Source organism: Bos taurus, chromosome 10 (assembly GCF_002263795.3).
Source record: "Bos taurus isolate L1 Dominette 01449 registration number 42190680 breed Hereford chromosome 10, ARS-UCD2.0, whole genome shotgun sequence".
Classification (NCBI taxonomy): domain Eukaryota; kingdom Metazoa; phylum Chordata; class Mammalia; order Artiodactyla; family Bovidae; genus Bos; species Bos taurus.
The window spans coordinates 29008957-29036563 of NC_037337.1; the positions used below are offsets into that span (position 1 = coordinate 29008957).

Sequence of the window (27607 nt, forward strand, 5' to 3'; positions counted from 1 at the left end):
TGGGTCTTAGTTCCACATGTGGGACCTTTGATCTTCATTGGGGCATATGGGATCTAGTTTCCTGACTAGGGATTGAACCCGGGGCCTCCTGCATTGGGAGCATGGAGTCTTAGCCACTGACACACCAGGGAAGCCCAATATTAGTTCCTATGGCCTCAGTTGTATGTTGCAGTCAGTGGATTTCATTCTTCAATTGCCACTGTTTCACAAAACTCATTGCTAGTACAGAAGAGGGAATTTCTGTGTACCAGGTATGCATCCTCCCTTTGTGCATCAAGTATCCATTGTTTCATAGAATAAATGCTCGTTGACCATTTCCCTATGGAGAAATCTAGGCACACCTAAGATGCCTGTCAAAGTGAGTCAAGAAGTAGTCTGGTAACTCTGTCCCCCTCCTCATTAATCAGGGCCTCTGAATGGCCCTATCCTATTTCCATTTCTTCTCTACATCTTGTGTTAAATTGCTGGGCATATTTTAAATTTTTCATGGAATAAAAATGCAGCATGCTGTTTCCTCTGCTTGTGCCAACCTTACTCTCATTCTTAATGATGGAACAACAGGAACATAGGCATTGAGCTCTTTGCATGTGCAAGGCAGTGTTCTAAGTCTGTTACGTATGCCAGCTCTTCATAATGGCCTCAGATGTAGCTACAAATATTCCAGTTTTACAGAGGAGCAAATGAAGGAACAAAGAAACAGCTTGTCCACAGTCACTCAAGAAGCAGTGAAAGAGGAAGAGTTAAACCAGGAAGTCTGATTCCAGAGACCATGCCCGTCCCATGGCCCCAGCTCCTACTCATCCTCAATACCCTGCTCAGGTGTCACCTTCTTTGTGAAGGCAGAGTTAGTTTCTCCTGCTGTATTTCTCCAGCAGAGTCTCATCCCTCTATTGAGGACTTAACAGACTATAATGTAAATATGCTTGTTTATATGATGTTTCCTTTTGCCAGGCTATGAGAATGAAGGGTTTGGGCCAGATGATTGTTAGTTTTGGATTCCTAATGAAGAGCTGCAGTCCATGGGGTCACAAAGAGTCAGACACGACTTAGCGATGGAACAACAATGCAGAGAATCCAGCACCTATCAATTATTTAACAAACATATGTTGAAGGAACAAATGTATACAACTGAGTCATTTTTCTTTCAAATGTATATTTTTTTCATTTCAGCTCTTATTTCTTTCCTTCAAACCCTCAAGAAAGCAAAATTAGTTATTCTGCACACATTTATAGGATCATTTTGAGCAATATTAATACACTACAAGAACATTCTTATTTTAAGCATATGTTGAAGCACTGGTTGGATTGTTCAAAATGACATTTCTCAAAATGAACATTTCCAAAGGAAAATATTTCTGATTTTATAACATAGTCAATGGGAAAACAGAATTTGATATTTAAGGATTTATCCACAGGCAAGTGGTCAAGAATGCATTTATTCTATAAAATACTGGATACTTCATTTTCATTTCAAAAATGTCCATAGTGGTACAGACACTCAAACCAATAGATGTAATTAAAATATGCCAAAGGTTTCATCTCTAGCTTATTTCCTAACCAAAGACAATGCAGCAAAGTAAACATATTATACACTACAACTGTTAAATATGAATAATTATGGTGATTACCAAGAGGTCATAGTTAAAATAGCACATATTCCCCAATGATGAATGACTATAATTTCACTTGTTTTATCACTTGTCATTAATTTAAATATGACTTTGCCAAAATAAAATAAATACTAAGATTTGTTTTTTTAGAGTCTCTAAAATAAATGGATCATTATTGATAATAGAATGGACTGTCTCTCTGTGTCTTTGCTTTTGCAAAACAGCATCAACTCCCAAAGTTCTATGGCCAGCATTGTTGGGACTGCTTCTAATTTAAAGAAAAACAAGAGCAACAAAAATGAAAACCAAAACATAGAAACAACCCAACACTAAAGCCAACTCTACCCAAAACTACACAACAATGACACAGCTTAAAGAAATGAGAGTGTCCTGAGGCAGAGAAGCTGGACTTGGCTGGCCACAGGTGGGTGAGCTTCCGACTCAAGTCATGAACTAATGCTCTACCCTCTGTCTTCATTTGAATGTGGCCCAGATGTATTTACTCTATGGCTGGAACCTTCCTCTATTGAATCTTCCTATGGGAACCTTCCCATATGATAGGGGTCTTTTGATCACTCCCTTCAGTAACTCCCTGATTCCTACAGAATATAATTCTCACCTCTAAAGTTCTTATATGCCACATGCTTTAACCAAACTGGATTATGTTTGTGTGCTATACCAAGTATTCCCTCCCTCAGGGCTTCTACTGACATTACACTCCTTGCTTGGAAGGCCTCTACTTTATCTCTGAATTTTTACATCTTATCCATCAGCCTTTCCCAGATCCAACTGTGCATGTCCTCTGATTTCACGGCACCTCCCTTACTCTCTCTCAAGGCTCTTTACCATCTTCTGTGATAGGAATCTTTTGCTGGTAGACTTCCTGTCCTCTGCCTGGTTGGAAATTCTCCAAGGGCAAGACTGAGGTTTGTTGGTCTTTACATTTCACACTAAGCTCTGCTAGGCTGCAAATAATTTGTTTTTGTTTTATTGGTCAGTGGGCATCAATTTATCTGTGTATCTGCACCAACCTTTCATATCTTAGATGATGAGTGGATTCTGAGAAGGAACAAGTTACTTGGCCCTAACAAAGTTTTGAAGAGGAATAATCATCATTATCCCTTGTCTCCACTGAGAGTTTATAAGGAAATGGTTGTGACCACATAATAATTGTCACATAAACATGTATTTAGTTTAGATGGTAAGTTGCTGCTCTCCAGATTGATTTAAAATTTCTGAGACAAGAAAGGTAACTGGAATGAGTGTTTATTTAATGCCTACTTTGAGCAAAGCATTTTTGCCAAGTACTTTATAATAACAACACCATCATGAATTTACCAAGGGCCTACATAGTGATATGTGTTATACATGACATTTTAAAAACATTTTCTCTAAACCTTTCACTGGACCTGCTGTTTTTATTTCTCCTACTTTATAGATGATAAAACTGAGGCTTGTAGAGTTGGAGCAATTTGTTCAAAGCCCTGTAGCTTGTAAGTAATGAAAGGGAATGCAAAACCAAGTGTAAATCCAAAGCCTGTTGGTCATGTGAACATAATTTTTGGAATGGTAACCATCAGCACAGTTAAGCATTGGTTATATTAATGTTTTAGGTATTAGGATGCTGTTACAAAGAAGTTGAAAATATGTTATTATTTTATGAAAAATAACTCTGGGTTCTAACGTATAAGCTTTAGGAGTCCCACACACCAACCACTAATGACAACAAAGTGATGGAGTTCATACTGAAGGTGCAACTGGAATTTGGAAGAGAGAAAAATTCACCATGCCTGGGGACTTCAGGATGCTTTTATACCAATTTCTGCTTGATGTGAGCATGGATAGGGGAAAGAGGAGAGATGAGGAATATGGAAGGGGACAACACTGTAGGAAGGTAGGAGTAGTGTGGCAGGAAGAGTGACGAAGTCCAGAAAAGACCTGAACAAGGACTGACTTTCTCCTACAGGTGCATGTTTCCCAAACTCACGCCATTTGCAGACTTTCTGTGGGAAAAGAGGACTTCCGACAGTACCGTATTTTCTTTCAGGAGGTAAAGGGAATGTTAGGATAGTATAAACTAGATTGTTATGAGTCTTACAGTAAAAAACAAAGAAGAACAAAAGGAACCAAAACAACCTATTCAACTGTTTCACATAAGCATTTTAAATCTTTTTCATAAATCATTGTTTGGAACACCTCTAGGGAAAAGCTATTGCAGGTACTGGGAATCCACCGAGAATTTTAAGCGGGGAAAACACAAGGGTTGTATCTTAGAACAATTGTTCCAGCCACAAGGTGAATGATGGGTTGAAAAGAAATGAAGACACAGAGACAGACCAGTTTTTGCCATGGTAATAGAAATCGAGCATGATATTTGGAACAGAGTAGGTCCTAATTCCGGAGAAGGTGATGGCACCCCACTCCAGTACTCTTGCCTGGAAAATCCCATGGACGGAGGAGCCTGGTAGGCTGCAGTCCATGGGGTCGCAGAGAGTCGGACATGACTGAGCGACTTCACTTTCACTTTTCACTTTCATGCATTGGAGAAGGAAATGGCAACTCACTCCAGCGTTCTTGCCTGGAGAATCCCAGGGACGGGGGAGCCTGGTGGGCTGCCGTCTATGGAGTCGCACAGAGTTGGACACGACTGAAGTGACTTAGCAGCAGCAGGTTCTAATTCATGCTTATTACTTAGACAGGAATTTGTTGAACTTGACATATTTAAGCCACCTATGTCCACAGAGGACAAGAAAGTAGCTTTCCACAGACAGGAAGCAACCAAAAAAGATTCAGAGAAAAAGGAAACATGGGAAGATGGACCTCATTCATGGATGCTGGGGTCAGCCACCAATACTGTGCTGGTTAGATCACTGCTTCCTAAAACTCCCAGGACTAACTTTCAGAAATTACCTTTAGAGTCACTTTGCCATGAATACAGTCCCCCTTTGAGCTTATGATTTCGAGTGGGATGTCTTAGAATGGCCTTAAAAAAATCGCACACTGCAGGACACTGCTAGGAGCCTGACTGGCCCCAAGGCTGGCTGCAGAGCCTCTGCTGGTGGGAGGCCAAGGGCAGCCCTCCGCTGTTTCCAGCATGCTAGGGGAGCGGGCTTGTCTGTCTCATCAGGGAAGGTGCATGTCCTGAGCAGGTCACTGTGCTGGGCTCTTTCCTCCCTTTTTCTCGTCAGTCCCTCTCTACACAATCACCTTCAGGTAAGCAGCACTCCTGCCATTTCATGGATAAGGAAACAGTCTCTTAGGTCATCTTCCTGGTCTCACAAGAGTCCTTCAAGACACACTTCTTCACTCCTGTTTTTTGTTTGTTTGTTTCGCTTTTACAATCAGGGACAGGAAGGCTAAACAGCAAAGGCAGAGCCAGGATTCAAACCCAGGTTTCTTCTACTCCAAAGCTCAAGGCTCTTCTTGACTACCTCTCTGTCTGGCCCACTTGAAACAATTAAGACTTGGGAAATTGTCAGTTTAAATTTTTTAAATGCTTTGTAGATTTTATTTAAAATTGAACTGCAGGGACTTCCCTGGCAGTCCAGTGGTTAAGAATCCGCCTGCCAATGCAGGGAACATGAGTTTGATCCCTGATCTGCGAAGATCCCACATGCCATGGACCAACTAAGCCCATGTGCCACAACTACTGAGTCTGTGCTCTAGAGCCCGGGCACCGCAACCACTGAGCCCAAGTGCTGCAACTACTCAAGCCCGTGTGCCTAGAGCCTGTACGCTGCAAGAAGAGAAGCCACCACAATGGGAAGCCCATGCGCGGCAATGAAGACCCAGCACAACCAAAAATAAATACTTAAAAAAAAAAAAACTGAAACTGCAGGAAGTGGTGTGGTCTGGCGACGACTGAATCTCAAGGTCCATGTTTTGCTCTTTCCCCTTCCCTCCATACCCTCTCTTTCCCCAACTGAGAACTTGCAGAGCAAGCAAGGGGACATGCGCAAACAGCACTACATCAGTGCCCATGATTTCACAGAGGGATATGCTGTGAACCCAGCTGCCCTCTTGTTTCCGACAGGACCACTGAGGTTAAAGAGTATAAGAGGATCCGGTCTACAAGCATGCTTTCTGCACACAGTAGAGAGAGCGGTGGGCAGTTTTTAAAGGAAACATCATTTTTGGCCAAGAACACAGATCTCAGGATATAGCAGGCAACATTTGACAAATGTTGACTGATTTGAATTGTTTTTACACACTGAAAAAAAATTTCCTCTAATTGAGAACAGTGATAGCTCTCTGGCTTTCTGTAATAAAGGAGGCAAAATCTGAGATTCTATCTCAATCATTCTGGACTTATGGTAGAGTCATTAAAAAAATAGCTAAAAAGTGAATGGCTTCATATAATAAGGCTTGCTTTAACATTATTAATTCATCCTTCCCTGAAAGGAAGTGAGTGTTATAAACTGACTCGGAGACGTGACATCTAAATAGACAGCATTGCTGCGCCAGAGTAAATATTAAATCACATTACCGGATGATCCTTGGGGAATGGCCTTGCAATGTCAAGACCATGGGAAAATGATGCGAAATCAAGTTCACAGAAATTTGACTTTGATGTTCAAATTAATGAATCTCTCTCCTTGAATGTTTGCGGAGTTGTGTTGTGATTGAAAATGATTACACAATGACTATAAAATTCTGTGAAGAGGATGGAGGTTAAAATGGAAAGGATTTTGCTGTACGACCACACTTACATAACCTTTTGGTGAGTGATATTCAAACTTACTACACGCTCCACACTGCATGGGGTGCAGAGGTGCAGAAAAGGCGGGCGGAGGGATGTGTGCTCCTTGTCATTTAGGGGCTTCCAGTCAAGTGAGTGATGGCTATAATGGAGTCACGAAAAGGGCCCTACAGGGAAAGGCCTTCTTCCCATGAGGGGCACTTGACACTTGTCTGAAGAATGAGGAGGAGTTTGCTGATTATGGTACATGGAGGGTTAAAAGGTATTCTAGCTACACGTTTAGCTGTGAGAAAAGATACCATGTTCAAACACAGTATGTACTTAGTATGTTAGAGCTCAAGGCAAACATGAGCTGGTGGCCAGAGATATTACGGAAGGGTAGGCAGGGGTTGGCTCTTCAAAGTCTTCATTCAATTTGTTACAATATTGTTTCTGTTTAATGTTTTTGGGTTTTTGGCTTGGAGGCATGTGAGATCTTAGCTCCCTGCCTAGAGATCGACCCCGTACCCTCCGCACTGGAAAGTGAAGTCTTAACCACGGGACTGCCAGGGAAGTCCCCAGGGGTCGGCTCTCAGAGCATCTTTCACGACAGACTTCAAATGAGGTGCAGCTAGAATAAGAATTGTGTTCAAGGTCCCACAGAGGGTAGATGGGAGTCAAGGCCAGATCTAGGTGACTTGGAAGCCATGCTCTATCTGACACCCTACTCCTTCCAGACTGAGGGGACAGGTACAAGGCTGTAATTCAGAGCCCTCAACAGCTCCCAGACCTCCACTTTGATTTGGATCTCCTGGTGAAGGAGAGGAATGCGAGCTCTGACCAAGATCCCTTTCTGCTCAGTCACACAGTTTTCTCAGAGCCCACAGTTTGATTCCATTTGAACCAAGCAACACTGCAGCCGATGCTTGACCTCGACCCCTCCCAGTAAGGCTCAGTCATATCCCTGTCCTGTTCTGTGGGTACAAGATTCACATGGATACCTGCCATCCTCCTTGTAAGGGCATCTTGCTGAGGATGTGAACATGCACCTGCAGCTGTCCCCAGGCCCCTGATCATGTAGTCATAGCTGTCATGGGTTAACACAACTTGACAGGAAACGTGGGGTAAGAAGCCCATCACTGCCAATGACTCACAGCCCAGCTTCCCCAATGTCCTCCTAGAAATGTAGGAGCCTAAACGGCACTCCTTCCAGGAGTCTCTTCTCTTGTTTTTCAGATTCTCCAGCATACAGAGAAGATCAGATAATCAGATAATCCCCCACTCAATCTCGTTCACAGAGGCACAAAGAACACACTATCTCTTCCTCTCAGCCTTCCCAGTTGGGGAGTTTCCCCAACCCCTGTGCCACCTTTCAGAACCTGGGCCACTGTTTCAGACAACTTTCTGCTGTCTGCTCCATCACCTAGCACCTGGTACAGCCGAGAGCTAGAAAGACAGTGTAACACCTTTCGGCTGTTGAAAACCAAAGCCAACTAATCCCTCTGTTGGGGAACATCACTATTCCCAAGTGAGGGGAAGCACAGTGGAGAGTGTATTTAAGGCAGAGGCCCTGTGCCAAGAATGGTAAAAAGACATTTACTAGGACTTCCCTGGTGGTCCGGTAGATAAGAATCCACCTGCCAACGTAGGGGATATGGTTCGATTCCTGGTCCGGGAAGATTTCACATGTCATGGGCCAACTAAGCAGTGCACTGCAACTACTGAAGCCCTCGAGCCCACGCTCCTCAACAAGAGAAGCTCCCGCAAGGCAACTAGAGAGTAGCCCTCTGCTCATGGCAACTAGAGAAAGCCAGCACATAGCTGTGATGACCCACTGCAGCCAAAAATAAAAGAAGTTAAAAAAAGACATTTACCGAGGAGGAGTCTGCAGGCCCAGAGAAATCAAGGCATCTCTAGAGTTCTTCCCCAGGAGCTCTTCAGATTGCTGGTGACAGAGCTATGGGCTCCTGCATGTTCTTCCTTCCTGTGCAGCTTCGTAGCTAAGATGCCCAATGCCCTGCCCACACAATATCCCAAGGAATCCCGGATCTCCTGGGGGAAGCAGCCTTATCTTGATCAGATATGGAGACTAGGACATTTTAATTTCAGTTTCTTTCAAATTAAAATAAAGGTAACTGGGCTGAATACCACTGCACTGAGAGTTATCTAAACCTCTAACATCGTGACGCCAATGAAATGCAAGTGCATCGCCAAGTGCGCAGGACAATGTGACTCACGGGCGGCTTTCTGTCCAGCCCTGCCACGTGGGCAGGCCCCTGGTACCACGACGGCTTTCAGCCATCCGCTGCTGGCCTCCCTGTGCATGGGAATCGGGGGGAGATATGCAACGAGCCTTTTGAGGGTAAATTGTGCTTATAGGCTGGAAGTGGTGCCAAGTGAAAGGAGTGTTATGGAGACTCTCTGTGGTGTTCTGAGCCTTTCTGGCTTCCCACAGAGGCCGCAGCACAGCGCCGAGCCATGCTCCGTGAGGCTGAGCCAAGAAAGGAATGGAAGGGAAGAGTCCCCTTGGAACAGGATCCTGCCAGCTGCCTGGAAGGCCATCTGACTTTTCTGCTGTCACAAGAGAAGCCTCTTTCTGCAGTGGTAAAGGTCTCCAAGTCGGGGTTTGTCCAGGGCTGAGAAGACCAGGAGGGAATGCTCGAAGAGGGGACAAGCCAAGTTGGCATTCTTAGAAAGGCATTTCCTTGGTCATAGGCCACGATGAGTCACCTCTTATCTTCCGCTCCTCCCTGGCTTCCCCTGCCTGCCCTCCCTCCACATCCCACATCCAAGGTGTCTCTCAGGGAAGAATGGGAAGACTCCTCTCTGCTCTTAGGACTTTCCTGTTGTTTTCTTTCGCTGCTCCTTTTAGCCAATTGCAATGCCCTAACTCATTTCCTGGAGGTAAAAATCTTTTACTCCATGGTCATAAAATTGAATTTAAAATCCTTGTGTGGGGAATCTTAAAAAAATAAAAGTGACAGTAACATATGGAGATGTGTTCTGAGAACCTGAATGGAGTCAAGGAGCTAACGCGCCATTAGAGAGAAGCAAAGAGAAGGAGATGCTTGAAGGAAATTTAGGGCAGAAAGCTCTCTTTTCTTCTTTTTTTTTTGGCCACACTACACAGCATATGGGATCTTTTCCCCTGATCAGGCATCAACCCCTTGCCTTTGTGCTGGAAGCTTGGAGTCTTAACCACTGAACTACCAGGGAAGTCCCAGGAAGCTCTCATTTCTTAATCTTTGAACGATGGGTGCAGGAAAGCCTAAATCTGATACAGGGTAACTAGGGGAGAAAAACCTCTAAGCCAAAGAGATTCACTGCTTCAAAAACTTTAGGACTATAAGAGAGGGGAAAAGGAGTCTGACCCCCTGCTTCAATGAAGGTGGTGCTGAAAAACTGGCCTCTTTTGATTCATTATGAAACAGAGATATCCCCATGGAAATTCAGCTGTAAGCCTGACACCAAGTCCTACACGAACAGAATCATCAATAACCCTTTATGGAAATCATGTTGAGAACACAAATCAAGATCTGTGTCTGGAAAGGAGCAAAGAAGAGTGAAGCTAGAGATGAAGCTCCCGACGGAGATGCTGAGCCCCTTAGAAAGTGTGGGCTGCTATAACTATGGATACACTGTGCAAGCCTGTCTCATGCTTGGGTGCTCTTTCCAGAACAATCATAAAGTGGCAGAGCACCAAACTGTACATCAGGAGCTAGCTCAGTGTGTGATTCTGACCATCCAGCTAGATCAGACTCTGAGTGACACAGAGTCAAAACTTGGCTGACTGTTAAAGACAGAAGTTTAAAAAAATATTTTTCTCTCTACACATCAAATGGCAAATCTACATGTTTGAGGTGAACCTAGCTACCACAGAATGTGCTCTTCGTGGAGGCAGGTGAGGCACAGTGGAGCTAAGAGATCTGCAGAAAACACATGACAAGGAAAAGGAACTAGTAATTCTGTATAATACGAATAACTGCAAGACGATGCCATGTCCAGAATTAAGCCTTCTCTGCACCTCTCTGAGAGAAATTACTTCTTTGATTTAAATAAACATAACACCGAAACTCATGTCTCCACGTTATCTTTGCTGTATGGGAGTGAAGCAATAAGACTTAAGTGAAAGTGTTAGTTGGCTCAGTCGTATCTGACTCTTTGCAACTCCATGGACTGTAGCCTACCAGGCTCCTCTGTCCATGGGATTTTCCAGGAAAGAGTACTGGAGTGGGTTGCCATTTCCTTCTCCAGGGGATCTTCCTGACCCAGGGATTGAACCCGGGTCTCCCGCATTGCAGGCAGACGCTTTACCATCTGAGCCACCAGGGAAGCCCTAATAAGACTTAAAAGTAGTAAAAACAATTCAGAACATATTAAGCAACAATAACATTTTCCAGTAGCCTCAGAGCAACACTGTCCATTCTTGTGATCCTTTTTGTTTTTTAGGGCTTTCCACTTTCCATTCAAGCCTTTCTCTCTTAAGACTTCAGTCTTCATCCAGGGTACACATTCCTCTATGAATTCAGTTTAAAAGATAAAAGAACTAAGTATTTATCATTGGTCTAATTTCCAACTCCGTTTTGTTCCAGCCTATTTTCTTTGCAGTCATAGTTCTACCTGGAGGTTTCAGAGCTTTCACTTTGAGAATAAAGTCAAAATTCACCTCACCTTGGATGCTCGAAAAGAGAAGGCCGTGGACTTGGTGTCCGACTTTCCCCGGTCTTGCAGTATAAGGCCTTGGTCTTCTGTCAAGGCCAGGTAGTGGCCTGTGGTGAGATGCCGGAGTCGGAAAGCCTGTCCCCATCTGATGTTACTGCCACTCCAGCTGGACAGATGGAAGAGAGAAGAAATTGCATTTACACAAAAAAATAGGTCTTTTTCAATATTTACCCTGTGCATTTTTACATATGTTCTGACTCAGTACCCTTCTACGGTACATCCCCTGACTCCTGGCTTGCTCTAGGACTGTGTTTCTGCCTCCAACTCATCACTTCTCAGTCTTCTGGCTAAGATCAAGTGTCTGTCTACAACCCAGCACGGCATTCTCTTGTGAGCTCTCTTCTAACATTTAAGATCACCAACAAGGAACATCGCCCTCTGGGCAGGTCCATGGTTTAATGTAACTGGAAGTTACAAGCTTCCAAGTTTTCCTTCATTTCACTGAAATGTCTTGATGCCAAAATTACACACAAAAATGAGAAGCCCGCTTTTGAAGAGAAACTTGTTTCTGGGAAAGTGAGGCATTTCCAAATGCACGGTCTCCACTCAAGTATTTTACTACCACCACTAATTTGAAAAGACATATGCACCCCTACGTTCATTGCAGCATTATTTATAATAGCCAAGATATGGGAACAACCTAAGTGTTTATCAATAAAAAAATGTGGCATATATGCATACACGATGGAATAGTATTCAGTCATAAAAAAGAATGAAATTGTTCCATTTGTGATAACATGGATGGATATTAAGGGTACTATCTAAGTAAAATAAATCAGACAGAGTAAGACAAATGCCATATAATTTCACTCATATGTGGCATCTGAAAAACAAAACAAATGGGCAAACAAAACAACATAAAATTCAGAGAAACAGAATAGATTGGTGGTTGTCAGAGAGAAGGGAGGTTGGGGAGGTGGGAGAAATGGTTAAAGGGGATCAAGAGGTACACACTTCTAGTTATAAAACAAGTCATGGGGATGTATGTAAAGTGCAGCATGGTAGTAATATATATATTATATATAGTAATAGTAATATATATATATTATTGACTATCATCACAATTTGAAAGTTGCTAAGAAAGTAAGTCTTAAGAGCTCTTATTGCTAGAAAAATTGCAATTCTGTAATGGTGACATATAATAACTAAACTTACTTCAGTAATCATTTTGCAATGTAAACAAATGTCAAATCATTATACTGTACACATAAAACTAATATAATACTGTATGTCAATCCTACTTTAATAATGAAAAGAATCCTCTCTTTAAGAGAAATATTTATGCAGTTTACACTCACCAGGGAGAGACAAATAATAAACAAACATAAATAAGTAAATATTGTGGAATGTTACAAGACATTAAATTCCATGGGAAAAAGTAAAGCAGAATAAGATGATTGCGATAAGTGAGAGTCCATGCTGAATGGGTTGTAGAACCATATGGTCCTACATCAAAAGGCTGGCATTCAATAAAAGTCATGGTAAGTGCTAGGGCAGAAATTATTCACTGAATAATCTGTATCTAATTATATTTTCAGTTAGAACAAAATGTTTCAGAAATACATGTATCAATTTTTAAAATTACTCTCCCCTTGATCTAATTCTTTGGAGTACCAAAGAATCTAATTACATTAATAGAAGCCTTAAATTCTTCATGTTTAAGACTCTGGGGAAATAAAGAACCATAACTGGAACTATATATACATACTTATTTTTATTTTTTAAAAAGTTCATTAAACAAGAACCAAGCCTTAATATCCTGAAAAAAACAGAGTATGTTGCTATAAAAACTTCAACAGGCTTGAAAGAGAATATAAATGCCACAAGCCAGCTAACAAGTGGGTACTCCTTAGGACACCATACCCTTTCAGTCAGCCTCTTCTAGAGTTCCTCAATAAAAAAAAAATTGAATGTACCTGTATGTGTGTGTAAGAGAAATTCTAATATTTTCTCCTGATCACCAATGGATTATCTTGAGAACTCCCTGGAGGCACATACACCCCCACCCACTAGAGATTTTATTTTGAACATGTGTTCAGGCAGAGATGGAACAGAGAGCTAGAGGGGAAGGCAGAGAAAGAAAACAAAAAATGGCCACACTGACCCTCTGCTCTTACCCTGAGCAGTTTAGCTTGAGCCTAACTTGTGATCCCGCTCAGCAAAATAAAAGTCCAGAGCTTAACTGAACTCCTCTGCAGTAGAGATGCCATGCCTTTACTCAAGTCCCTGTCTCCAAAGTCTTGGTGTCCTGTTCCGTCCAGCCAATTGTTTCTGACAAGTTCTGGTAAATGTGGTTTCCTTCAGAGCTACATGTCCAGGGATATTTTAGTCTTCCCTACCTCATGCCATCACAGCCGCCACTCTGTCAATTAAAGCTAACTTTGCTTTGGAGCCAACAAGGCTACCGAGAGGAGGAAGACTCACCTGGGTACCAGAGAATCTATTTAAGAAAATAAATGGGAGAAGAGCTTTGATGGCTTTCAGTGGACATGTCTATGCTTGCCTTTTATAACATAGCCACTGCAAGGGTGGCAGGAGCTGGGGGCTTGGATCAAGCAATAGAGCCTGCTAACTTCAGAGTCAAAGCAGAAGTCTTGGAAATCGTGTGTGTGTGTGTGTGTGTGTGTGTGCACACGCACACATGTGTGTGCGCTGTGCTTTAAAAACAAAAGCAAAAGTCACAGACATTTCAGAATTTACCTCTGCCAAGTAACTTCTGAGAGTTTGCCAGCTAATGTAGAACAAATGTAACATTTAAGACAATAGGTTGTCCAGGAAAACAAACAAACAAACAAACAAAAAACCAATCTTGAAAAGAATGCAACCCTGAAGCTCCATTACCTTATCCGAAGGGGTTCCACTCTCCATAGCGATCTGGCTCTCGTGCCAGCTCCCCCAGCTTCATAGTATATCCTCCTGTGAACACAGGTGGAGATTAGATCTTCTGCATGTGATGTTGATCAGCACTGGGCAGGGGACAGTTCCCTGCAGAGGCTGCTCAGAACACGCTGTATTTCTCAGGACTCATAGTAAGCAAAATGAGAAACAAACCTCAAAGAAAGACACAATTTCCTATTCTCTCTTAAAAGGGAAAAAAGGTGCTAAAGGCGAGGGCAATGCTCACCACATACACGTCGTGGACACTCATGGACTGTCAGGCGTACAGTGAAAGGACTGTCTCCATCTCTACATCAGGAGTCAAAACAGTCCAGACACATATCATCAGATTAAGTACTGAATGCTCCGTTTCTTTCACATTCAGCTCCCTGATGCACTTTCACATCTTTAGAAAATGTATTTGTACTTGTAAAACACATAAAGTACAGGGTGAACTCATTTCCATTGTTCTAGGAAGCTGGGGACAAAGCTCTATGCTTAGCTACTGTGGTGTTCAGGGTTTTATTACTACACTGTTCTCCCCTTTCCCGCATTAATAATCATCTTTTAAAGTGTTTTTAACTAAAAGTTTTATTTTGAAATAACTGTAGATTTATAAAAATGTTGCAAAGATAGTCCAGAGAGCTTCTGTAAAGTCTCACTTAGGTTCCTTTATAGTTATCATCTTACAATATGAAGTAGAGTTGTCAGAACTAAGAAACCAACATTGGCTCATCACTGCTAATTAAACTCAAGACTTTATTTCGATTTTTCCAGTTTTTCTATAAATTTTGTTTCCTGTTCCAGAGTCCTATCCTGGATGTCACATTTCATTTAGTTGTTATGTTTTCCCTGTTTATTTTGGCCTGTTGGAGTTTCTTAGTATTTTCTTGTTTTTCATGCCTTTGCCAGGTTTGAAGAGTACAGGTCAGGCTTTTTGTAAAAATGGGTTTGTCTAATGTCTATCTGATGATTAGCAAAGTCTATTTTTTAAAATCTGCACAATAGGGAACAACTTATCTCTATCATATTATGATAAATTAAATGAACTATCCTCGTTTAAAGGTATGTCTCATGAATAGTGGTCCCTGATTACCGGGCATACTGAATCCAGATACTTTCTGAGAATACTGTGATTTTAGCTCAAGACTGATCATTTAACTTCATTTAATTTCACTAATTTAAAAAGATATCTCTACTGTAGAAGGTTTGGATGTATCACTACTGAATTACTCAAACCCCAGGAGAATCTTGACCTATGTCTTGAGACAACAGTTAATTAACAGAGGGGAAAGAGGAAAAGTGCAGTAATTATTTGTTTCTCCCAGGAAGTAATATAATTATGAGTTGCTTACAAATATTAATTTTGGGTGTCAGGTAGACCTGAATTTGAAGCTATTAGCTTCATGACTTTGCCAAGTTCTTTCAAATCTCTGTGCATCAGCTTCCTTGTCTGTAAAATGAACCTAATAGGGTATTTACGTCAAGGCATGGTTGTGAGCATTTAATGTGGTTTCTTTAAAGTAAGGAACATGTACAAAGATGTTCATGGATGTACAAAATATTGTGTACTATTGATTTATCCAAATTTTGTTTATAGACACTTATGAACATGCATAGAAAGCTACATTACATGGCACAAAAATATAATAAAACACTACATCAACCATAGTTAACTTTGGTTCGTAGGATTATAGAAGACATTCTAAACTTTTTGCAAATGTACATACTATCAGGAAATATGTAGTAAGTATTTAAAAGGGAGGTCTAGCATCCCAGGTGTCTCTGTGCCAGGCCCAGAGTAGTAATGAGGCTGCTCTGACCTAGCTCCACAGGAAAATTAGTTGAGATTTTCATGGATGTGTCTCCATCCTCAGTGAGAGCAAAAGGGTCTCTCAGGTAGAGAAGGTGGAGCAGGTCACCTTAGGTCACATGATTTGAGGACTCTTTCCCTTTGACATATAAAGAATTCTAGAAGGTTAGTTCTTCCCATCTAGGAAAAGGAGGCGGCTTGCTCCAGTGAATCTTGCAAGGTTACAGGGGTTGAAACAACCTGTTCCCATTCTCTAAAACAATAACCCCAGGAGAGGAGGTGAGTGGGTGGGGAACTGAGGCATTCTGAAAGCGTGGCTGACAGCTCAGCCTTGGCTTCAGTAAGTGACTTACCCCAGGGTGCTTGACAAGCCCGAGGCAGAGCCAAGAATCAGAGCTCAGAACGCTAGATTATCCTTTTGGCTTTGCACCCTGGGAGGGTCAGCCTCTCACGGGCCTGGCTGCTCTCAGGTTTTACAAGGAATACAAGCGATTTCCTCTGGAAAGCCAGCCCCATTACAGTGGAATCACTTGCATGATTTCTTGGCTGTGGGGACCTCCTAGAATATTCTCAACTTCCTATTTCTTTGCGCTCTCCCACATTTTGGTACTCCTGGCCATCCTGGCCCATTCTGGGGGTTTATCTGATGATTCATGACAATGATGAGGCTTATCACTCACCTCACAAAGACATCAAGTAATGCTAAAGCATCCTGTGTTGAATGAGAGACCAGTGACTACAAAGATCCAAGTTCCAGTACAAGGAGCCACTGCTGACAACCCAGTCTCAACCCTTTCATGCTTCCTTACAAATTTTTAAGTTTTTTTTATCTATTTCTTTTTTTATCTAGATTTTTAATCTATTTTATTTCAAAATACAAATTAGCTCACATGAAATCCTCAGTCAAAGGAAAGCTACCTTTACTCTTAACTCAATGATGGCATGCAAGCCTGGCTCGGGGGCCCATTCTGGGAATTCCTCTCCCCAGCATCTTCTTTCAAATTCTTGTCCAAACTTTCTTTTGGGTCAGGATCTTGTTGAACCACTCAACAGGAATGCCCAGAAAATGATAAGCTTCTCCAAGCAGCACAGTTTCTGCCTAGGCTGCTTCTAATTTCATTCTAAATGTAATGACATGTGAGTGTGTGTGTGTGTGTGCGTGCGCGCACGCATGTGTGCATGTGGAGGTGAGGGAGTGGGATAAAGGGCCATGTACAGGTTATTTTAATTTTTTCCAAATTTCTTTCCTTAAAAAAGAATAGGAATGAAAAAAAAAAAAAAAAAGAATGGGATGGAAAGAACTAGTGAGTTCCAACGTGTTCCATCTTAGATGTAGACAACTCTGCACAACCTACTCACAAAATTTCAGTTCTGCAAGCCTTCCCCTTAATGCAGCAGAATAAGATATTACAGAGACAGCACTTGGGCTACTGCACAACCTTACAGTTTAAAAACAAGGAAAAGAAAATCGCACCTGAATAGGATCATATAACGTCATTTAGCATAGGGAATCTTTAATTCCAATGGACATCAACTCAGCCTCTTTTCTACTCAGAGATAACCGTGAGCCACGGGATGAGAATTAATCAGGCACTTGCCAGAGGTCTGTGTTTTATGTGTCCTAAACACCATCTGGGTCACATCTGGTTCCCACAAACGGACACACAGAGGACAGAGTGAGTCGGGAGAGGCTCAGAACAATAGACATTGCTGATGGATGGGCTTCCCTGGTAGCTCAGATGGTAAAGTATTCGCCTGCAATGCAGGAGACCAGGGTTCGATTCCTGGGTTGGAAACATCCCCTAGAGGAGGGCCTGGCAACCCATTCCAGTATTCTTGCCTGGAGAATCCACATGGACAGAGGAGCCTGGGGTTGGCAAAACGTCAGACATGACTAAGCAACTAAGCACAGCACAGCATTGCCAAGGGATAGTTTCTAAGATGTACAATAACACACTCAAGCACAGTGCTCCTGAGTGTCATTTAGGACATGAAATAAGGAAGGAGCCCTGGCTAGAGAGTTAGCATCTCTGGTTTTCAGGGTCCCAACTGAAATCATCCAGTGTGTGATGTTTGGCAGGAGCCTGAGTTAGACGGTTTCTAACATGTGTAGATGTGAACCTGTGTTTCTAACAAAGTAAAGAAATGCTGTTAATGAGGTTCCCACAGGTGTCATGCAAAAACAACGGACGTATTAGACAACAGGGAGATCAGACTCACTGTTGTCTCAAGTGAAAAAGTGAAAGTGAAAGTTGCTCAGTCGCGTCTGACTCTTTGTGACCCCATGGACCACACAGTCCATGGAATTCTCCAAGCTAGAACACTGGAGTGGGTAGCCTCTCCATTCTCCAGGGGACCTTCCCAACCCAGGGATCGAACCCAGGTCTCCCGCATTGCAGGTGGATTCTTTACCAGCTGAGTCACAAGGGAAGGCCAAGAATATTGGAGTGGGTGGCCTATCGCTTCTTTAGCGGATTTTCTCGACCCAGGAATTGAACTGGGGTCTCTGGCATTGCAGGTGGATTCTTTGCTATATCAAGTTCAGTTTAATTTGGATCTGAGACTTGAGTTTTTAAAATATATCAGGGTTTCACAATTACAGAGGCCAAGTTTGTATACTCTGTTCCTCTGTATATAAACAGAATACAAAAGGATGCTTCAGCATGAAGTTAAGATCTAGATTAACATCTTCCATCTCCTGACTGAATTCTGGAAACGCATCCACCGAGAGGATAACTAGAGGACCAGAGAAAGCGCCATCCTCAGCAGCTCCTTCTACACACTCCCTTCGGCACTGTCCTCTGCTAAATCCAGCTCTGTCTGGATACTGACATTTGGTTTCTCCAATCCTATTTGGTGATAAGCAGAATGAAACCACTGAACTCCACCTTCATAGCACATAAAAGGGGGAGTAACAGAGATGATCTACCTTTGAAGAACCTGGTGAATAATGTATATAAGTGCACAGACTCACTAGAATGATTACCCTGATTTCCATCACCAAAATGGGGGCTTCAGTCTGCAATTAAAGCTACCAGAAACTCCTCAGATTCCAGAGTAACCAAAGAAAACAATGGGGTTGAAAAGCATGATGGAATTTCTTGCCTAAGAAGCAGCATGTGCATGCTATTCCTGTGAGCAAATTTGAGCACACTGCCTTTCCTGTTTTACAACTGCAACTCACGACTGGACAGAAGTCTGTCAGTTAACCAACACTTACAGAATTCATTGGCGGACATATCCAAATGCAAAATTTTTAGTCTGAGTCACTGGAGACAGGAGACAAGAGGAGGAGGAGGAAGCTATTGGCTTACCTGTGCTGGGAATCATTCTGGTCTGTAGATGGTATCGTCAAACACTCATCGTGACCATGGAAAAGACGTACTACATGCCCACCAAGTAGGTATCCTGTAACAGAATTATGTCCTACTATGAGCTGACAGGAAGCTGAATAATGAGAACATATTTGAGTCAGTTATTTTAGAAAACACAAAGAGAGAAGCATTTGGGAAACGACAGATTCCACGAGTTCAGGCCTCAGGTAGAAAAAAGCCAATTCTAACACTGAAAGTTAAATAGGGTTTCAGAGATGAACAAGCCCAGTATCAAAAGGGAAGGTGAAAACAATGTCAATTCATGTCATTAAAAGCCAAAAGGTTACCTGTAACTAATACAATGTATATCAACTATGCCTCAATAAAATAATACATTAAAAAAATACACATACACACACAACCAAAAGGAAATTTGACTTGCTGCTCTTAGGAAGATAAGGATTTTCCAATTGTTGAGGACATAAATAGACCCAACACCAAGTTCCTGGATAAGCTCTTACAATGTGGATGTGTACATTTTGTGGTAAGTTTCAAATAAAATTGCAGTCATGAGAAAGTAAGATGATACTGGGAAAGGAGAAGCAAACTTATTCTGAGCTTTCTTAGGAGTAGCTAGTTTTCGAACATGTTAAGTAAACACAGATCAAACCTGAATGTTATTCCAACACCAAGAGAAGGCAGAATGACATTCCAGAATCCCTGAGTGGCCAAGCAGAGAGGCAGCTGTCACCTAGCCCTTAGCTTTCACAATAAGGAAAGGAATCTCAATAGCCATGGAGTTCAGAGATGGATAGGAAATAATGAACTTCAAGGACATGATGACCAAATAGTCTTCAAATAAACGGCAAGTCTCCATTTAAAAAACATGGTAGCAGGGGAAGGGTCCCAGTATGAACTTTACTTTACATGAAGAAGTGGAATTTGTCATCCCTTTGAAATAAAAATTTCTCCCAACTAGTCTGTTCTCAGGAGACATATGGACTTAATATGTTCAATGTCTGTATCAGGATTTTGAGAAAATCACATAATTAGATCACTTCAGGGCCTGTGAAACTATTTCGAGTGTTGGATTATAATAGTAAGAAGGAAAAGTCATGCCAGGGGAGAAAAGGGTGTTATCAATACATCTTATACAGGGATAGTCTTGATATTCCCTAGTTCATTTTCTCCATCTGTCCAGGTAAGGCAAGTTCCTCTTAAGCTTTCCTCAAATGTTTACAAGTCATTTTCTCATCTTCCTCTCTTTTACTGTACAAATATTTACAATTGTATATTTTTTTGCATTAAAATAATTCATGATATACTGTAGGGGCACTGTTAACAGCCAACTTATTTAGAAAGTTAACCCCTTCCATGATCACGTTCTTGATTAAATGATCTATCATCTTACGACGGCACAGCCATGCTCCATTTGCAGCTCATCATTTACAGTCCCTAGGCTTCTCCAATCAATATTCTATGGCACGGAGGAAGCTGCCAAATGCTGGCGCATTACAACATTTCTTAATTGAAATATACCAGGGCAATAATCAGGAAAGAAGGGTCACGAGGAGGAGCACTCCTTTTCTCAAGGGCTGAAGTGGGTTTCTCACCAGCAGATGCTGAGAGAACATTTTGCAGAGTCAGATAACACAAGTGATCAGCTGCCCAAGCTCTACCACAAGGGCACTCAAAACTTTTAAAAGCATTGTTGTGAAATGATTTGCAATTAATCTCCACAAACCCTCTTGTGGGACTGGGCATTAATATTATCCCTATAGTGGAAATGAACAAAATTAACGCAGAGAAGATTCGGTCAAAACTTCCTCAGGGAATATTTTAACCTGGGATTCCTTGGTTCCTGAGAGAAAGGGAATGACTGACAAAACATTTAGAGCAGTGGGTGAATTCTGGTGTGAAAGAAGAGAGCTGAACACATCCTGCCTTTGAAAAGCCTTCCTTCAGTTGCCAAAAGAGTTAAAAATTTGCTGCTTACTCATTTTTCAAGTTAGCTGTGATGCCTCCTGAAACTGGGGTATCACCTTGACAACTCTCAATTTTCCATTTTCCAACATCATCTAATAGAAAGAGGTTTCACAGACTCAAGATTTAAAATAGGGTTAGAACCTGTGATATGAGTATTTTTAAAAAATTCTGATCTTGCTATAAAGTCCTAGAATGTGATGTGATAACCCTTAGGTCACTGGCATCTGATTATCCTGCTCAGCAGTGATATTACCCATGAGTAAAATAAGGCCAGTGTATTTATTATATAACTTGAAAGGTGTTATTGACTTTGCCTAGCTCCAAAAAATAGAATATGCTGAACAAACTTTGATGATCTTACTTCTAAGGGAGAAATAAAATATGGAGAAAATGCCATTTGTTATTTTTAAATGGACTTCCATAAATATAAGTAAAAACAAATGGCCAAACATCCTTTTATTATAGAGAAAGTCCTCCTCCCACCTGTAGAGAGAGATGCATTGGGGAGAAATATAAAAAATATCACCTTCTTGGCAAATAATGTCTTCTAAAATTGAACCTGCTAAGGTCTGTATACTTATAACCATAAATAAAACTGAAAAGTCAGTGGGAGAAGAAAGGTTTGTCTCCAAGGTCCTGAACGCACACAGTGCCAAAACAATGGTACATTGAAAGAATTGAAAAATCATGTCAGAAGTGCTCATGAAATCAGAAATCAGGACAGGAAATAATCCATATTAACATGAGAGAAAGGAATTCAGGTGAACCAAAAATCACACTAAGTGGGTACCGAGACACCCGTGCCAGAACTGGAAAGTCGCAAAATACGTCAATATACGTAGCACAAGACAAACAGGCGGGCTGAGAGCTGGACGCACAGAAAGAAGCACACCTTCTTCGATGCTACTTCCTGAGCACGTAGGATGTACATTCCAGAGTGTCTGCATAAAGGAGGCATCCACTTGTATGTTACCATTTGATATTGAGAGATGCTGCAGCAGAAACAGAAATGAGACATCCTTTAAATCACCAGGCCAGTCCTGACAGAAGCAGCTCACCTAGAATTTCAAGGATTACTCTCATCAGGCTTTTTCTACCTAGACTGTGGGAGAGTGCTCCACCCCATCTCGAAGCAGCTTCAAAGTGGGACACTTTATTCAGGGAAGAGGAAGTATGCAGCTACAGAGGTGGCAGACATGCTGACTTCATCCCCTCAGCTGGATCTCAAATTCAACAGGAAGTTACAAAATATCTATCCTTGGCAGGAGAAGGGGACTTACAATTGGGAAAAATTAATCCAGCCTTTGGTCTAGACAAAGTAAAATCTGCTGGCAGAACTGGTGCTGAGAAACTTAAAAACTTATCTCTGACATTTCTCTGATCTGTAAGGAATTGCCCCCATCCCTTAAGGGCCTGATGTCAATGCTGCTTGACATCTTGTATGGTATGCAAATACCACTACCAGGGGCAAAATTTCACCTGCCTTTTCCAACCACTGTGACATCCCACACTCTGAAACATGTCCAATTCTCTTTCTCCCTCCAATTATGTTTTTATATCCAACACTTTCTGGCTTGTTCCTAATTAGACAAGAGCTAACCAAAGTGATAAACTGAGTCCCTGGTGGCTCAGATGGTAAAGAATCTGCCTGCAATGCAGGAGATCCAGATTTGATCCCTGGGTCAGGAAGATCCCCTGGAGAAGGGAGTGGCTATCCACGCCAGTACGCTTGCCTGGAAAATTCCATGCACAGAGGAGCCTGGCAGGCTTACATCCCATGGGGTCACAAAGAGTTGGAAGACTGAACAACTAACACTACTATTAAAGGAAACTAATGTGTCAATTGTTGGCTTTTTAGGAAGTGCCTGGGGGCATTTAAGCTGGGAACATTGCTTTAATCTTAAAAAAAAAAAAAAAAAAGTTACATTTCAGGCCCCATGACAATATGGCAGGAGAGACAATTTAATCATGTCTCAAGTATACTGTGTAAAGGTAATCTTATCCTACCCAATCGGATGTGGTTCTGTTTTCCCTGGCCATCCATTCCTAAAAGAAGCAATTCTGGAAATGAAAGAGGCTTGTGTTAGGAGGTACTTACAAGGTATCTCTCAGAGGACACACTGACGAGGATGAGGTCATCACCAATTCGAACCTTTTCTCCCTCAGACCTCTGCTTGGAAGCGGGATGAATGGTCCACCAACAGGCTTCTCCTGCACAAAGGCTCCTTGAGTTAGTGACTGCATCACAGAAGTCAGTGTCCCTAACTCTGCCCCTCATCCTCCTTCCTCCTGTTCAGAATCCCTGAAACACACACACACACACACACACACATGCACACACCCTCCAGACCTCAATTTCTATTTATCTATAAGCATTCCAGTTACCCCCACGTCTGCTCTTGAGTATGTTTATCATTTTCATTTTCTTTACAAACAGAAAGACAGTGTTTGGAGAAGAACACTGGAGCCCAAAAGCTATAGAAGCCTTTGAGTATTTTTAATACATACAGAAAAACGATATTTTTTTCATATGCACCTACAAATATTTCAGAAATAACTTCATTGGTCTACTGACCACTTATAGACCGTTATCTTTGCCTCACCCCTTCCCCATGAAATTCTACTAAATCATCAGTAATTTCACTAGAAAAAAAAATCAGAAGTTTTCAAAAGGTCTAAATCTATAAGGTCTAAGACAGCAGGTGAGAAATACATAGCAAAGGAGAAAAATTGATATTTTGGGAAAAGGAATGTTGAAAGATGCTTTTAGCCAAGACAAAGCTACAACTGCAGTCTCTGGGTAAGAAAATGGATTGAGAAGTTGATCTTAAGAAGTAAGGCCATTCCTGCTACATATTCTCCAGAAATTCTGTGGAATTGGAGATAACAGTTCCTTATGAAGGCAACCATAGAAGATGGGGTTGAAAACAGGAGGAGTGGCTGAAAGCTTTAAGGGAACATTTGATCTTTTTCTCTATCCTGCATGCCAGGCAACTCTTCCTCCTCCAGTCTACAGAAGAATAGAAGTGATATCCATGGAATGACAAACCACTCCAGGTATCAGGCACTGTCAGACGTGGAACTAAAGAGTATCGCTGAAAAAGGAGAGTAATTGGAATTTGGTGCTCTGGTTAGTAAAATCTCAGCTCCCTTTCCTCTACCTCCGTTCCTCAGCTTCCAGAATGCCAGCCGTGATGCTGAACCATCCCCAATCCAAATGAAGATTACTGTTTAGTTTGGAAGCAAAACTACCCAACAAAAACCATACTGCTGTTTGGGCATATCCAGTGCAATGTCCAGGTCCCTGCTAGATTATCCCAAAGTGAAACTTAAGACACGGCAAGCCACTCACACAGTTGGGGCTTCCTGTCGGTTTTTACTGCCTCGATCTAAACATCAGCTGGGACCAGGGATAAGCTGACATGTAAGGAAAGTCTCTAACATGAACAACAGGAACAAACCAAAAAGTGAGGAAAGGGGAAAAATGAAGATTACAGAGAGCTAAAGATAACTTCAAACAATTCTTAGAATTAATCATCTCAGAGGCATAAGAAAAAGTAACATTCATGAAGCAGCTAGGAGAGTATCCATGAAGGGTCCCTTCAAAGAAAAAGAAATCTCTTTGATCCTGAAAAAGAGAGAAAGAAACAGGAAGGTTATAGGATAAAGTTGAAAATTTTTCCCACAATGAAGAATGAAGAAAAGCAGATTAGAAACAAGACTGCAAAGAAAATTAGAAAACCGACCTAGAGGAGTTTCAGAAAGCAGTAAGAGAACATAAAGGGAGAACATTAACTAAAAGATATTTGACTTTTCCCAAGGCTGAAAGACAAACATTTTTATAGTGAAGGGGCCCACAGAGTCCCTAGCACAGTGGAGAATGGACACACACACACACACACACACACACACACACACCAGGGTCCACTCCTGTGAGACTAAGAACAAGAAAGAAAGAAAAAAGAACAATAAAGATGCAGGACAAGACATCAGTGTGGAACTGTACACATCAGGGCCAAAGAGAAGATCCAGATATCTCAGAAAATATAAACAGGTCACACACCAAGGATCAGGAAGCATAATGTGGACAGACGTCTCAACAGCCAGACCAAAAGCTAGAAGAAAACAAAAAACCTTCAGGATGCTGAGAAAAGAATATTTCCCATGTAGAATGCTTCTATGAATTACTTGTGAAGCTGAAATTAAGAAACTTTCAGACAACAGTTTGTCTCCCATGGATATTTTCTGTAAAAGTTACGGGAAATGGGCTCCCCCAAAATGGTGTGATCAACCAATAAGGCAGGAAAACATGAGATCTGGAAAATACAGAATCTTGGAGAGAGGAAACAGGAGTTTCCCTCATGACGGTGTATGTTTCTAAGAAGATGTAACCAACAGAACAGCTACTGTGACTGGATCTAATCAGGGACAGTTACTGTTCTGTGGGGCAGTTTGGAAATAAATGACTAGGTCACGGAAAGTAAAGCAACCAACAAGACAATTATTAAGTAGTGGAAAGCACAAAAGTAATACCACAAAGTGAACTGACCATAGTATATCATGAGTCTCATTTGCAAATAAAAGTTACAGTTATGCCAATGTAAGTAGTTAATATTGACTTGATAGTTATATAAAAATTAGGTGCAAATATACTGGGCAGGTGGAAGGAGAAAATAGAGAAGAGAGGACCACAAGAGGTGTGTTTTTATTATTCATTTAGGACATCAATATATCATGCCCAATCTGGAAAGAATAACTAAAGATCAGTAAGCCATATGACTATGCACAGTGGGAAGCGTACTAAAGGAGCTGGACGTGGATGCCTGAGAGAGGTGGGGTCCAGAGCAGGGAGGCGCGGGGCAAGAGGTAGATGCTTTCGGTACGCAAAAGAGCACTATGTCTCTCTTTATGTACAGGTATTACTTTGATTCACTTTGGATAAATACATATGATGACATTGATTACACTAGACTTAAAATTTTGTAACAGAAGAGGCTGGTCTCTACATTCAAAGAGGAAAATGACAGGCGTGTATCCATCATGTGCACTGGACCACTGAGGGGGGTCAGGATGAAGGGGTCCTAAAGAGATGCATAGGCGAAGAGCACTGTTGCTCTCTCGCCCTCTCCTGGGGACAGGGCAGTGGTCTGGAGCCCAGGAATGGGCCAATCCCCAAGTCAGCAGGGTATGTGAGGGCCAGTTGAGGGTCCTAAAATACCTAACACCTTTTGGTGTTTTTTTCCTACCAAAATACCTTTCGGTGTTTTTTTCCCCCAATTCTAAACAAATCCTAAATCTATGTCTAGAAAACAACAAAAACTTTTCAAAGGGAAAAAAGAAAGAACTCCTTAAGCAAAACCAAGGGCAAAATGGTCATCAGTTCTGTTAAGTCAGTCAAATCATTTCACTGTGTAGGGGAAACACTTCCAGAAATATTCAAGAAACTGCTTCCAAACTTCTCCTCACATTCTCCTAGAGATTCAACTCAACTATTTGTTTTCAATTCAAAAGCGGCTTCTGAGTGAAAAGTGCATTCCCAGGATGACCTGGGTAAATGAAGCAATGCTATTCTGTCGGTTCCTGAGCAACCCTCCTCTTAAAGAGAGGAGACTCACCCCAGGCCTTACTGAACTGTATCTCAGCGGCCGGGAAGTTCTTCCCCTCTCCCACAGATACCAAGCTGACTCTCTTCAAGGAGAATATGAAATGGGTTGGGGATGAGGAAGGTAAAATAAATTATTTTAGGTTCTAGGTTTTCACAAACACCTGATCAACCCTGTCCCCCCGTCTTTCTGCCAACGTCAGCTTCTGAAAAGCCAGCTTGAACCTGGGCTGATGCATGTGTTTCCCTCATCTGTTAGCAGAATTCATACCCAGTTTGATTTTAGGAATTTGGGGTAAAAAAAGTGGTATAATGAGTAATATTCTCTGCTATTTCCCTATATTTTTATTGAAGCCTCTAGTAACTAAAAACAAAAAACAGGTTTCCTGAACACATGACTAGAAAGTGGTTATTTCTCAAATTTCTTCCCAAGTCTCAAAAAGTCTAAAGTCATTTTACTGGTATAAATAGTGTGACCATATATGACTTTTCTGATTATGTGCTCCAAGACAGACAGACAGTTTATATTTAGAGGTCAGTCAGCTTACACTCAGAATGTGTCACGTCACTCATTTTGTAATTTTCAGCAAAGGTTGACAACACCTTAGAGGAGATTATATTTTAAGAATAACACGCTTTAGCTGGAAACAAAGCAACCTCAGATCATATTCAACTATAATCTGACTTTAGTAAAACAAACAAACAAACAAAAAACCAAACCTAGTGGGCTGAGGCAGGCCCACTCTTCTGCTCTGTATAAAAAGGGGAAGAGGAGGAGAGGTAGGGGGCTTACGTCAGGTGTTCTTGGACATGACTATGTATGATCCAGAAATAACAGATCCAGGTAAACTCTAGATTCCTTCCCGCCAGATTAAATCTAGGTTAATCTCTAGATTTTTTAATTGATTTTATTATAAATTTATTTATTTAATTGGAGGCTAATTTTAAAACAGGTTAAACTATAAGTTTTTTTTTCTAAATCATATGTAAAATCAGATAATCTTG

At 41.6% G+C, this 27607-nt stretch overlaps 1 protein-coding gene across 1 annotated transcript in view; it reads right to left on the reverse strand.

Moving 5' to 3' along the window:
* Window positions 1–27607, reverse strand: part of RYR3 (ryanodine receptor 3) — a 558656-nt gene that overhangs the window by 281137 nt on the left and 249912 nt on the right. Inside the window, exons 6-10 of the mRNA XM_015473104.3 lie at window positions 23099–23211; window positions 21893–21992; window positions 19015–19108; window positions 13852–13926; window positions 10960–11116 (exon numbers count right to left, since the gene is read on the reverse strand). Of these exons, the coding sequence (XP_015328590.2) occupies window positions 10960–11116; window positions 13852–13926; window positions 19015–19108; window positions 21893–21992; window positions 23099–23211 (539 nt within the window). The remainder of the gene's footprint in view (window positions 1–10959; window positions 11117–13851; window positions 13927–19014; window positions 19109–21892; window positions 21993–23098; window positions 23212–27607) is intronic.